The sequence below is a fragment of the Labeo rohita genome, chromosome 16, assembly GCF_022985175.1.
Source record: "Labeo rohita strain BAU-BD-2019 chromosome 16, IGBB_LRoh.1.0, whole genome shotgun sequence".
Classification (NCBI taxonomy): domain Eukaryota; kingdom Metazoa; phylum Chordata; class Actinopteri; order Cypriniformes; family Cyprinidae; genus Labeo; species Labeo rohita.
Genome location: NC_066884.1, coordinates 19,877,234 through 19,890,749, shown reverse-complemented (window position 1 = coordinate 19,890,749; position 13,516 = coordinate 19,877,234). Strand labels below are relative to the sequence as shown.

General features: G+C 38.9%; 2 protein-coding genes across 2 annotated transcripts; both read right to left on the bottom strand.

Moving 5' to 3' along the window:
* Positions 1 to 1,386: 1,386 nt before the first annotated feature.
* Positions 1,387 to 10,250, bottom strand: osgin2 (oxidative stress induced growth inhibitor family member 2). Its single transcript, XM_051131679.1, has 6 exons — positions 10,107 to 10,250; positions 6,638 to 6,730; positions 6,363 to 6,499; positions 6,071 to 6,262; positions 3,420 to 3,511; positions 1,387 to 2,782 (listed from the first exon to the last, which is right to left on the bottom strand). The coding sequence occupies exons 2-6, from the start codon at positions 6,702 to 6,704 to the stop codon at positions 1,495 to 1,497; spliced, it is 1,776 nt and encodes a 591-aa protein (XP_050987636.1). The 5' UTR covers positions 6,705 to 6,730; positions 10,107 to 10,250; the 3' UTR covers positions 1,387 to 1,494.
* Positions 10,251 to 10,286: 36 nt separating this feature from the next.
* LOC127178609 (protein FAM237B-like) lies at positions 10,287 to 12,812 on the bottom strand. Its single transcript, XM_051131585.1, has 3 exons — positions 12,765 to 12,812; positions 12,132 to 12,523; positions 10,287 to 10,539 (listed from the first exon to the last, which is right to left on the bottom strand). Exons 2-3 carry the CDS (start codon positions 12,515 to 12,517, stop codon positions 10,287 to 10,289), a joined length of 639 nt encoding a protein of 212 aa, XP_050987542.1. The 5' UTR covers positions 12,518 to 12,523; positions 12,765 to 12,812.
* Positions 12,813 to 13,516: the final 704 nt, after the last annotated feature.

Here is a 13,516-nt window from a genome sequence, read left to right as displayed (position 1 = left end):
TTCCGCCTCTGTATCCCACTCAAGCACCAAATCACTGTGCTTCCATTGATAGTTGCTGCAGTTTTTAGCTTTTCTAAACTGTCACTTCTCAACATCAAGTCTGTTGTTTGTCTTGTATGGCTTAATACAATGTAAATGATGTCTCTTGTTGAAATATGTAGTAGAAAACCCATGAAAGATCTAGGTTATTTAAAAAAATGTCGTTTAATACATATTTTAGACTATAGGGGTGCCATTTTTCTATTACGTCAAATGGTTGCACTCTTCAAGCTATTGGCACTACCTGTTGCTATTTTTACCGCAACACAACTCTGAAAATAAGATATTTATACAATGCCACTTTTGGCCGCACTGTGCGGCTTTTGGTTGTAATTTCAGGTGAAGGGCAAGAAGATAAGCTTGTAAGTCTTCGCTGCTTTCTTAGCGATAAAAAGAGGAGAAAAGAATGGGAAGATGCCTATGGACAAATAAAACTTCCTAAAGACCCATGTTTTTGTTCTCTGCACTTTAGCCCTGATGCCTTTGAGGATTTTAGTAGACCACAGCTACTGAAAGAACAAACAGGTGTCAATGGATATAAGTGTAGACTTAAACCAAATGTCGTATTATCGATTTTCCCCCACAAGAAGTCTAAATGCCCATGGATATTGAGTGAAATCCACACTGAGAAGCTCCTTCAGTGGCTGCGGCGTCATTACAAGCATCGGCATGTTTGCATCCAGTCAGGATGGGATGTAGCATTTCTTGTCTTTGCCATTTATAAGCTCTTGTGGTCTACTAAAAGCCTCAAAGGCATCAGGGCTGAAGTGGAGAGAACAAAAACATGGGTCTTCAGGACGTTTTATTCATCCACAGGCATCTTCTCATTCTTTGCTCCTCTTCTTATAGCTAGGAAAAGCAGTGAAGGCTTTGGTTGATGTTGCCCATCAACTGAAAATTACAGTAGCAACAGGTAGCGCCAGTAGCTCACAGAAAGCAACCATTTGACGTAATGGAAATAATGGCGCCCCCAAATAGTCCACAATTTGTGTAAATCAATGTGGAGACATAATTTACGGTATATTAAGTCATAGAAGCCATAATACCTGGGATTCCTCTCAATGCTGTTTGATTGTTTTGTCACCACAAAACACTGTCAGTGTGAACACCCTTTTGGCACTGCAATCATGACTTTGTGATATGCTATCTACGATGTAATGTAAGAGCAGGTAACTAATTACAAATAACAAGGCAACTGACAACATGTGTAACAACGAGGTAAAGCACACTCCATCTAGACTTCGAATGACATTGACATATTGGCACATTATTCCTGACCAGTGAAAATTCCTTTTGTAAGACAGTCAACATAAGACACAGTTGGGAAGAGAGAGTAGTTTCTTCTAGCTTCTGCTTATTTTCATCAGTGTACTTTCTCTTATAAGTTTCATTAGTATCCACAGCATACATATAAAAATGAGATGCATTCCAGGACTCTTGTCATCTTTTGGCACTTTAGACAAATCCTCCTCCTCCACCCCCACTTCCTTCTCTTCCCCGTCCTCCACACCCTCCTTCCTCGGCGATCAATTTCCTGTTCTTCTCGATCCTCTTTTTCAGTCTCTTGCGCAGACAGCTAGCAATGCCAAGAGCGCCACCCTTTAGGAAGCGTACAAAGTTGTCACCAACAAGGGGTCCCATGGCAAAGAGCCCCGGCTCAGCGTTGCACTCAAAGGTGTAAGGGTTTATGTCGACAGGATTCTGTCTGCAGGAGATTGGCCTGCTGGGATCCAAGCCAAGGTACTGCCCTTGCTCCTTCAAGAAAAACAGGTTGGGATAGGTCCCGATAAGAACTAGCACCATAGAGACTTTGAAGACTCTAAGGACACCATTGGATCCCCTCATCACGCAGTGCATGTCAGGCTGGAAGGAGAGCACACAGTGCTCAGGGAAGCTGGTGTAGTCAGGGAACAAAGATGAACTAGGAGCTGTGGGATTGGCAATGGGGGATGCTGGGTAAACTTGGGAACACATCATGTGGTAGACCCTGTGATATTCAGGGTAAAGTGTCTTTGGCAACTGCTTGAAGATGAGACCTGGGTCATCGGCACGCTTGCGGAATGCGTGCAATACGGAGACCCTATGGTTCAGGGCACACAAAACAGCATCGGCTGCACTAAGCCCTGCTCCCACCACCAGCACGGGGTCAGAGGAAGAGCCAAGGTTTCCTTGACAGCTGACTGCCACCCCAAGGTCACGTACGCTGTGAAACACATAAGGGAGATCTTCCCCCTCTACTCCCAATCGCGCCGGAGAGTCAGATGCCCCTGTTGCTAAGACGACATTCTCTGCAAATAAGCTAAAAGGGACATGAGTGTCACCTTGGAGTTGCTGGTAGCCCCTGACCTCCCAGAGTCCCTGTGAAAGTCCTTGGGAAACCCCAATACTCTCTCTCACTCCCTCTTTGCCTCTTTTATCTTCACCCTCCTCTCCAATATCACCACTTCTACTGCTATTCTCCATTCCATTTTGTAACTCATTGCTAAACCCATTTACCAGTCCATTCTGATCATTCTCAGTGCTGTTCTTATTGCAATAATCAAACCCATTTGTCACACCATTCAGCTGACCATTTACACTGTTCTTTTCAGTCCCAAGACTGCTTTTATGACTCCGGTGAAGTTTTTGAACTGAGGTGACATAGGCATTGTCGACAAAGTTCTTCTGGAGACCCATGAGCTTGACATAATTTTTGTAGTAGGAAGAGATCTCATCTGGAGTGGCTCGATCATTGGACACCGACCTGTGAGAAAAGCCCATAATCCATCAATCTCCTATCTTTTTATAATGTTGGAAACATTGGACCATATTTCTGCTTGAGAGGATCTTGATATCTTTGAGAATACTAATGCAGAGGTCCTGCTCAAGGAGGCCCACCTTTTAGAGTTTAGTTCCAACCCATTTTGACCCACCTGTCTGAACGCTTCTAGTGATCTTAAAGAACTTATCTGTGTCCGAAAGCTTAGGCTGCTGACTTCTTGCCTTGCTGCCTTGTTAGGCAATGACTCACAAAACTGATTTCAGACAGGCTTCTATAGCAACGTTACGGTTTAATGATTCAACACGATTGTGAGATATGAAAGGCAGTGAAGGATACATCAATGCTGCCTTCAAAAATTGATCAGATAAGGGCATCTCAGAAGACAGGAAATGAAGCTGACACTGGATTCGGACGTGCCTTGATGCTTTCCTACTTTGAAATGCATCCTCCGAATGCAGCATTTTCAGCTTTTGGATGCCACCCTTGACAAGCTGGTACAGGTGTGTTTATTTAGGTTTGGGACTAAACTGTGCAGCGAAGAAGCTCTCCAGAAGCAGGACATTACACCCCAGTATTAATGGAAGCTAGCATCAATTATCTTCCATAGTACAGTACATACCTCCTTTTGCCCGGTGTCAAATCTCTGTAGTTGACTCCTGGTAACTCCATCCATATTCCAAGGCTAATGGTCAGCATTGAACCTTCCATTGCCTTAGAGACCAGAAAGAGTATATTTTGTCAGTGAAGAACATTCAATCAAAAATAATCATCAGGGTTGTAAATTCAGATACAGGTTTCTTCTCAGTATGTACAGTGCCTTGTGAAAGTATTCATACCCCTTAATTTTTTGTTTTGCCTTACACCATAACACTACTCCAAACACCATAATGGCAAAGCAAAAACAGAATTGTCACAAATTTGTACATTTATTTATTTTTTTAATTAAATAAGTACATTGCATAAGTATTCATCCCCTTAAAGATGAAGTCCACTTCCAAAACAAAGATTCACATATAATGTACTCATCCCCTTGTCATCCAAGATGTTCATGTCTTTCTTTCTTCAGTCGTAAAGAAATTATGTTACATTTTTCTCCATATAATGGACTGATATGGTGCCCTGATTTTCCAAAATGCAGTTTAAATGCAGCTTCAAACGATCCCATCCAAGAAAGAAGGGTCTTATCTAGCGTAGCGATCAGTTATTTTCATAAAAATAATACAATTTATATACTTTTTAATACTTTTTGTCTTACTCTGCCTGAACAGTTTTTTTTTTCTGGTTCACGACAGTTAGGGTATGTCGAAAAACTCCCATCTCATGTTCTCCCTCATCTTCAAAATCGTCCTAATTGCTGTTTTCCTTTTTTGTTAAGGGTGTTTGATCTTCTTTGCATGTTTACTTTGGAAAGACTGGGTCAGTATTTCTGCAGCAATGTAGGATGATTTTGAAATGATTTTTGAAGTTGAGGAAGAAAATACGATTGGAGTTTTTCGACATACCCTAACTGTCTTGAACACAGAGTTTGGGGAGAGAAAGACAAGACGAGTGTTTGAAAATAAAAGTATTTCAATTGTATTTTTTTAAATGAAAATAACTGTTCATTTCGCTAGATAAGACCCTTCTTCCTTGGCTGGGTTTATTTACAACCGCATTTGGGATCGTTTGAAGCCGCATTTAAACTGCCTTTTGGAGGTTCAAAATTGGGGCACCATAGCAGTCCATTATATGGAGAAAAATGCTGAAATGTTTTCCTCAAAAAACATAATTTCTTTACGCCTGAAGAAAGAAAGACATGAACATCTTGGATGACAAGGGGGTGAGTACATTATATGTGAATCTTTGTTTTGGAAGTCGACTTCTCCTTTAACTCAGTATTTAGCTGAAGCACCTTTTCATTTTTATTTGGGTATGATGTGACAAGTTTTGCACATCTGCATTTGGCAATTATCTGCCATTCTTCTCCTTACCTCTTCACCTCTTAGGCTTTTTCAGGTTGGATGGGGGCAGAAGCACATTTTCAGATTTCTCCAAAAATGTTTGATTGGGTTCAAGGCAAGGCTCTGGCTGGGCCACTCAAAGACATTCACAGAGTTGTCTATAAGCCACTCTTGCTGTGTTCTTTGGGGTCTTTGTCCTGTTGGAAGGTGAACCGTCTGCCCTGTCTGAGGTTCTGAATACTCTGGACTGGGTTTTCATTAAGGGTTTTCATCTTAATATTTTAGTGCATTGAGCTTTTCTTCTACTCTGACAAGTCTCTCAGTCCCTGCCGTTGAAAAACAGCCCCACACTATAAGGGTGCTTCCACTACAATTTACTTTTGGGATGGTACTTTTCAGGTGACAAGCATTGCCTGGTTTCCTTCAAATATGATGCTTGGAATTGAGGTTCATCAGACCAGAGAATCTTGTTTCTCACAGTCTAAGTGTCCTTTAGGTATTTTTTTGCACATTTTAAGTGTGTTTCTAAGGCCAACACCGCCATAAAGCCCAGATTGGTGGAGTGTTGCAGTGATGTTTGTCCTTCTGTAGAGCAACCATCAGGTTCTTGGTCACCGCTCTAACCGAAGCCCTACTCCATCAATTGCTCAGTTTGGACAGGAGGCCAGCTCAAGGAAGAGACTTCTTCCTTTAAGGTAATGGAGAGTACATGCTTCTGTGAACCTTCAATGCAGCAGAATTTTTTTCTGCCAGCTCTACAGGCAGTTTTTTGACCCCAGGGCTTTGGTTTTTGCTCTGATATGCATTTTCAGCTGTTAGACCTTTTATTAAGATGTGTGTGCCTTTCCAAATCATACCCATTCAATTGAATTTGCCACAGGTTAACTCCACTCGAAGTGTAGTAACATCTACAAGCAATATGAATGCTCCTGGGCTAAATTTCAACTGTCCCAGGTAAGGGTATGAATAGTTATTCAATGGAATAATTTACCTTTTTTTCTTAATAACTTTATTATTTTTTATAAATTTGCAAAGATGTTAAAAACTTTGCTTTCTTGCTTTGTCATTATGTATGGAGTGTAGATTGACATGGAAAAAAAGATTTAAAGCAGTTTAAACATAAGGCAGCAACATTAAACATGACAATAATGAATGTATCAAAACCCTTATACTAACACCCTAATCTGAGACAGTAAGAAAGTCTTAGCAATACCATAGAAACTCCTCAAAGCTTCTCAGAGATAGCGTGGCAGTTAGAGAAGCTTTTATTACTGAATCAGCTTTGATTTGTGAGAAGCATTAACCCAACCATATCAGAGAGCTCACTCACATGCCAGGCACCACCAGGTGTAGCTTTGCCCAAGACCAGATGAGGAATATGATGTTTCTTTTCCAGCCTCCACTGTAGTACAGGGGGGAACTCAAAGCCCAAATCTGCATTTGGATGAAGGAGTGTGTCAAAGAGCACCGCCACAGGGTTCCCTGAACGCCCCTCTAAACCTTCGCAAAGAAACTCTAAATCCTGCAGAAAGACACTGGTCAATGGGTTTACTGCACATTTGACTAACATTTCTGATTGTTCACAATTTAGTTCAACTTTGTTCCGACACTCATCTTTTTACCTGTTCAGTGATGGGAAGCTGCTTGGCTTCCTGTAGTTTACGAAAGAGTATAGGGTTTGGGTGCACAGCCATTGGATCTAAATAAGGAGTATACCCACTCAGAAGGTACGACAAGCATATACCAGAAGGACCGTTGCCTGTGAGGGGAAAATGGGAGAGACAGATGAAAATGTTATAATTAAAACTACTAGTTAAAAGCTATCAGGATTGGTCGATGCCGCAAACACCGTTTTTTTAAATCAGTAATGAATAACATTTGCTCCTTGATGACTCACCAATGATGACTACTGGCACAGTTCGAGTACAGTCCCTCGGCACAGTACTTTCTTCCAGCAGAGGCATAGTGGCAGCCAGAATTAGAGCTGGCACTGATAAACACAAACAACATTTGTTAAAGGGATAGTTCACCCAAAAATGAAAATTCTGTCATTTTAATTGTCAATTTTCAAATTCCGTAATTTTATGAAGCTATGAGAATGTGCTGCACTGCTGCTTGTTTTCAAGCAGAGCAATGCACACTCACATTGTGGTACTCTTGTGAATAGAGGTGGAGAATGATGTGGAAGAATTGTTTGTTTTTTTTGCACACAGAAGATATTCTTGTAGCTTTGTAAAATTATGGTTGAACCACTGATGTCACATGGACTATTTTAATGATGTCTTTACTACCTTTCTAGCCCTTAAACATGTCAGTTCCATTGCTGTGTTTGCAGGGTCGGATTTCATCAAAAATATCCTAATTTGTGTTTCGAAGATGAACAAAGGTCCAGATTTGGAACAACATGAGGGTGAGTAATTAAAGACAGAATTTTCATTTTTGGGTGAACTATCCATTTAAGCTTAGGGTTAAGGCTGATGCAATTTTAGAGAAGTTTGCATTTGATTTATTTTATTTTATTTTGATGTGACATTTACAAGCTGTTTTTCTGCGCTATTTTTTCAACAACCAAACTAACAGTCATTTCTCTTCTCTTGTCATATCTCGTGTGCAAAAGGTTTTAATAACAAAAAAAATCACCAACTATGTACACAAAGATGGCCTTGCTCAGACACTCTACCCTGCTGAGCTAATGCTAGCATTAGCGCTGCCACTGCTTCCTGACAAAAGCAAATCATAATCAGTTTTATGGAGTGAGGCACTGTTATCCGAGCAGACTCATTGTCTCGACCTGACGGGCGTAAATCCCCCCTGATTACACCTCAGTTTGGCCTGTAATCCATGCTGCCCCTGTTTATGTTTTTCAAAAAAGTGGGTTTGGCATGCTGACAGTCGGCACATCGCAGCCGCCTGTCACGACCTGTTTTTCTTTGACCCTGGTTGTTTACACTTTTCAGAGAGAGTGCGCAGGATTCCAGGCATAACCGGGGGTGAGGATGGCGGGACAGGGGTGTGTAAGGGGCGGAGGGGAGCATTGGCAGGATTTGGAACTGGCATTTCCACCCCACTGCCCCATTTAACAGTCTCCAGACCACATTCACAAGGGGTACTCACATGGGCTGACTAGCCCCTTGTATTTCACATTTCTCTGTTTTCAAAAAAGACTAGATTCTCATAACATGTAGTACACAGCTCTCTTAGAATACTTGTTTCTGACTGGTCAAATATTTCTGAATAATACAAAACAGTATAATTGACTGCTGATCCAGATTTTCTATAGCTCTGCTTATGTTTTGATATTTTAAAGTAGTTTTCTGCTATTGTTACTGTGCATTATCACTTATTTATTTAGCAAAGCCAGTGCCAATAACAAGTTCGAAAGTTCCAGCTGGTTTAAGTTGTTGGTAAAAGAATAATCAATAGAATTGAGTATTCTGCTATTTTGTAAACAGTTTCTCCATCATTGACATTAGAGATTTAAATTTCAATATTAAAGTTGTTTGAAACCCCTTAAGTGTCACCAGCCCACCCATGGGCCATTTGGTATTCTCTTATTGTTTTTCTATCATTTATTTTAGTAATCATCATAAATATATATCATTTAAAAGCTTAAAACCTCAAAATTCATCCTGTGAAAACCACTTCGAAATCGCACATTTTATTACCATGGTACTTTAAAATCTTTTAGTGGTCTCCGCTCCCTTAGTGGGTGGTGTCAGGTGTCATATTACAATAAAGCAATAAGCCTCAAGAAGCCGTTTTTTACAGCGAATTTATAACAGTTAAGGGGCGTTAGGCATGAAACGATAAATTCACTGTAAACCATGGCTTCACAGGACTTACTGCTTTTATAAAACAGTTATTCCATAAACGTAGTAAGGTTTCACAAAATAAAACAGAGCAAATAAAGTGAAATGATATAAATAAAAACAGTATTCTTCCACCAAACAATATAGTTCCTCAGAAACAGTTGTGGTTGCAACAAAGTGGTTGCCAAGCAACACACATAAGTAAACAAAGGTGCATGTTTTTTTAGAGTAATTTACAACAGCTTCGAACGCGGCTCAGCCAATCAGAATCAAGGACCGGAACTATCCGCTTTATAAAATTACGGTATTTAGAATCAAAATTTTTTTAGAATCAAAACTTTTTATAATCTTGACAAAATACATATCATCAGAAGGGTCTGAGTCTCAAGATTCCATATTTCGTGATAGAAGTAATATTGACAGAAAAAATTTAGACATCTGTGACAGAAAAATGCACAAAAAAATTAAATAGAGTTTGAATGGCACCCAGTAAATACCTCATTTTTTTTATATCAACTTCAAATTTGGAACATAACTTATTTCAACATAAGTCTTGGATTCAAAAATACTATGTAATAATAATATGTATTTTATATAAAATAAAAAGTTAGTACAGTGCAATATTTCTGTACAATAAATATAAACTATAACTTTCTGATACTTCCATATTTTGATTCTACTACTGCAGTAATTCATAAATTATAACAATTTAAGTTATAATTTCATGTCTATGTTCAAAAAATGGGGGTTAAATTCTTAAGACCGTCTTCATTATCTGCTTTCATATGATGGGAAACCAAAACATTAGACATGGCAGGACACTCTAACTGTGTGAATGTACATTAAAAGTGTAAAGAGAGTACAGCTAGTTGTGTATGAGTGTGTGTGTGTTTGTGTCGTCTAGACAAGGCTATCAGTGAGTATGAAGCTCAGACTGAATGTTATGTCAGTATGTATACATACATGCACGTGTCTGTGAAAGCACGTGTGTATGCATGTTGCGCATAGGTATACGCCCCCAAAATAGTAGATGCACACTTAAAAGACAACAGCAAGTAAAGCAACCGTTTTAAAATTTCATTTTAGAACAGTATTCGTACAGCAGTAATTTCAGACATTAATTAACGGTGTAACAATGTTTCCATGTTACCTGCTCTGACTGAGCACATAATAAATGTCGGAACGTTCCTGTTAAATATTATAAGCTAAATTAGTTTCTGTTTTTGTCTTTATGGCCTATGTCTATTCATACACGCACACCATATCTGCAGCTTTCTAGGGCTCATGTTGTCAGCAGCACAGAAATGGTAGTTGTTTCAACCCTTTCAAGTAAAAACTTAATTTTACGTAGAGATAAAATGACAACAGTGACTGTAACTTTATGCAAGCACTAAAATGTGAGCCAAAACGACAAGCTTTAGCTGAATATCAGAAACGAGCGTTATAATATGTGAAAATTATGTTTAATTTTAACCTGGCACAATTTAGGTCATATCTAGAGTCGCGTGTGTACTGTTTGGTATAGTAATAAAGACATTTCTATAGTGATGTCCTTACCTCCAAACGAAAAATCTTCAAAGATTCTCTGTTTTTTCAGATTCGCGTATCTCTAGATGGCTCGGGATGCTGCACGCGGTATAAATAGTCTGTATCCCTAGTGGGAGGTTCCAAGCCGAGTCACAGGATGACATGGACGACTGGTTTTCTAAAGATGCTGCTGACTGTTTTCTGGGAAACCTAGGGGGTATGAATGATGCTGGACAATATTAAAACGGCGTGGCACGTAGCTGAATCATAGGCGTTACTCCAGAGTAGCAGCAGAGAAAAAGCTGCGAGGCGTCTGTCTCCATCCAGCATCATCTGCGCCTCGTGCCGCACCGGCAGGCATTTACAGCGAGCCCAGATACGCGGAGCCTGCTGAGCGCACATGGTATCAGAGAAATAACGGGACACGCTTTTGCCGTTAAACGGGAGGAAACTCAATCGATCGCTACTCGATGCGCGCGTCAGCTTTAACTTAAACGCACACCAGGTTGAGTTCTGCGTAATAATATCAAAAGTGTAAATATTTCTATCTATCTATCTATCTATCAATATATATATATATATATAGTAGTTTTATAATCATCATTACTTGTTCTTGGTTCAGTGCAGGTGATGACGTTACAGCCGTCACTTGCGTACTTTTTAGTGTCCCCGTTGGAGCGCAGCTAGACTAGGACAATACAATTAGAGTCTCACGTTGCTTGAATCATTAAATAACTCTCAAGCGTAACACAGACTCCTCTTCATTTAGGTCAGCTAAGTTACTGCTCCGATTAAACTTTTAGGAAGTGACAGTTCGGTCGATTGTACGGTGGTGGGTCAGAAACGTACAGAACGTGTCACTGGTGACCACCGGATGGCGTAAGTAGGCTAGTTCATGTCATACAAAGTTTCCTAACCCTAATTTCATGAACATCACAGATCCAACATTAGTAGGGATACCCCTTCATGAACACCAACCACAAATGTGTTCCTCCTCGTAACTCATTAGATTTGATATCATGTCAAATATATATATATATATATATATATATATATATATATATATATATATATATATATATATATTTATAATTTCAGTTAATATTTGTTTTGTTAAATATAATGATCCTGCCTGAAGTCTTCAGACTGCGCATACTGATGTACTAAATTTGATGGTGGAATCAGGTAAGATTAAAGGAAGAAGGTCATCTTTCATTATGTCACTGCACGTACTTTATAATTGACAGTTATCAATAATTATTGTGCCATACTGTACATCAGTGAACCTTTTCCACTTAAATTGGTAAATATGTATTAGTTGAGCAGAGAGAAATTACGGCACAAAATCACTAAAATGAATCGTGAATCATGTTCTCAGAAAATGCTAGTACACCCACCTTAACTGATCTGAGATTCTGAACACAAGTTGAACACAATATATCAGAGCTTTGTATTAAATTTGGTACTGTATATTTTAAAATGCTAGTTGTTGACTGTAATTGGACAGCTGGTACCTTAATTGCCTGTTGATTTGTGGTATTGTGATTGATTGTGATTATTGTCTGGGACTGTTGTGGCACTGCAGGGATCTGCCAGAATTATGGTGTTACACTGATGACTCACTGAACTCAAGGTTCATTTTGACTATTCTGTTACCTCAGAATGTATGTTCTTTAAATTATTAGGCCTAATATTATACAGTTCCCATAGCACATAGCTGAAAATGGTCACTTAATGACCCAGTTATTTTTCCACTGTATGTAAAATGCAACAGTGATCTTTTTTTTAGAAATTACATTACTAAGGTGTGAGACACGGTGCAAATGCATAGGTATAAACAACACATTATTAAAAATATAAATGTTTTAATACATATTGGTTGTTTGACAGTTGTAATTAAGCAGAATTAAGTTTTTTTTTAGCTGCAGACGAAAGTCACAAAGAAATACATTCTGTCTTTACATTTTGACAGGCATGAAAAGTTAAACACACAATAAAAGTAACTATATCTTCATCCCCTCTGAATGATAAGTTAACACTTTGATGATTTCTTGCCTGGACGCGCTGGCCCTTCTGCCGAGTCCGTGCGCCCGTGCGAGCACACAGTCCACATACCTCTCCCAAAAGACCTGCGCCAGCTCCATAAACATGTCTTGATGTTTGGGTTGATTAGACCCGCTCAGGTATGTCATGAAGTCCCAGAGCCCAGCAACTGTATCTGCAACGCGCAACTTGCGCGCTTGTATTACTGCCAGCGACGAAGCGTCCCAGCATTCACGGTTTATCTCCCCCAGCTGTCCGGGATCCCTGCCCCCTGTGCCCTCTGCATTGAGCATCTCAAGACTGGGTATAGAGTACGATGAAGCGGTGGCGAGCATCAGCAGACACACCAACAGAAGACGCCACCACTGGCCGTCTAGGAATCCCGTTAATCGTCCCATTGGAACCTTTGGAATCAACAGTGAAATCTTTTATGACTTCAAAAAACTGTTGCATATTTAAAACAGAAAGTACATAAGCGTTTGTAAATCAGCGTTTACATTTATATAGCTACTAACCATAAACAAAATGTTACGTAAAACAACTGTAATCATTTGGTAAAGCAACAAAAAGCTATTTGTCTCCTAGAGCAAGTGAAATGGTTAGCAAACATGTAAAATACTAGGCTACTCAAAATAATTTACTTACAATTTTTAGTTCAGTCTCTTCTGTCCTGTAGATCCTTTTCTGTTCATACCTTTGAGGCGAATAATTGGCTTTGAGCGAGTGTTTTACGACTTACAGAGTCTTTTAAAGCTCTGCGCGCCCACGTTTCAAGCGTCATGCTGTTGATTGTAGCTCAGTCCACTTACACTAAAAACCCCCTGACGTGAAGAACATAATTGAATTACAATCTGAGGAACACAAACACTTAGAGCTCATGATTAGCCTACTGTTTTAAAAATTATTTATTATTATTATTATTATTATTATTTTTGACAGCTAGATAAAACTTAATTAGTTATATAATGTGTTTTATTATTTTTTTTGTTTGTTATTAATAAACAAATAAGCAAACCCGGCCCAGGTGACAAGAAATAACGCAAAAGTAACCTAACGCATTACTTTCCACAAAGAGTAACGCAAGTTTTTTTTTATGGAGTAACTCAATATTGTAATGCATTACTTTTAAAAGTTACTTTCTCCAACACTGTTAATCATAACAAAAGTAATAATTATTGAATATATATATATATATATATATATATATATATATATATATATATATATATATATATATATACTTAATAATAAATAGTATTGTAATGTACCACTATTTTCAGTACAACCCAGATCGTTCAGTCCCTTTTTGTGTAAATTGTTTACAAAATAAATACTTTCTAATTTATGACAAAGAGAGACATACATAAAATCTGGCAGTAGAAATCATGTGCACAGAA

What these genes read in the sequence shown, in the direction of transcription:
- osgin2 (XM_051131679.1), bottom strand. Translation starts at nt 6,704, where the DNA reads ATGCCTCTGCTGGAAGAAAGTACTGTGCCGAGGGACTGTACTCGAACT. An exon ending in AGCTTCCCATCACTGAACAG is followed by an intron (nt 6,263 to 6,362) that starts GTAAAAAGATGA and finishes GTCTTTCTGCAG; the next exon opens with GATTTAGAGTTTCTTTGCGA. An exon ending in CACCTGGTGGTGCCTGGCAT is followed by an intron (nt 3,512 to 6,070) that starts GTGAGTGAGCTC and finishes CTGGTCTCTAAG; the next exon opens with GCAATGGAAGGTTCAATGCT.
- LOC127178609 (XM_051131585.1), bottom strand. Translation starts at nt 12,517, where the DNA reads ATGGGACGATTAACGGGATTCCTAGACGGCCAGTGGTGGCGTCTTCTG. An exon ending in AGAAGGGCCAGCGCGTCCAG is followed by an intron (nt 10,540 to 12,131) that starts GCAAGAAATCAT and finishes CGCATCGAGTAG; the next exon opens with CGATCGATTGAGTTTCCTCC.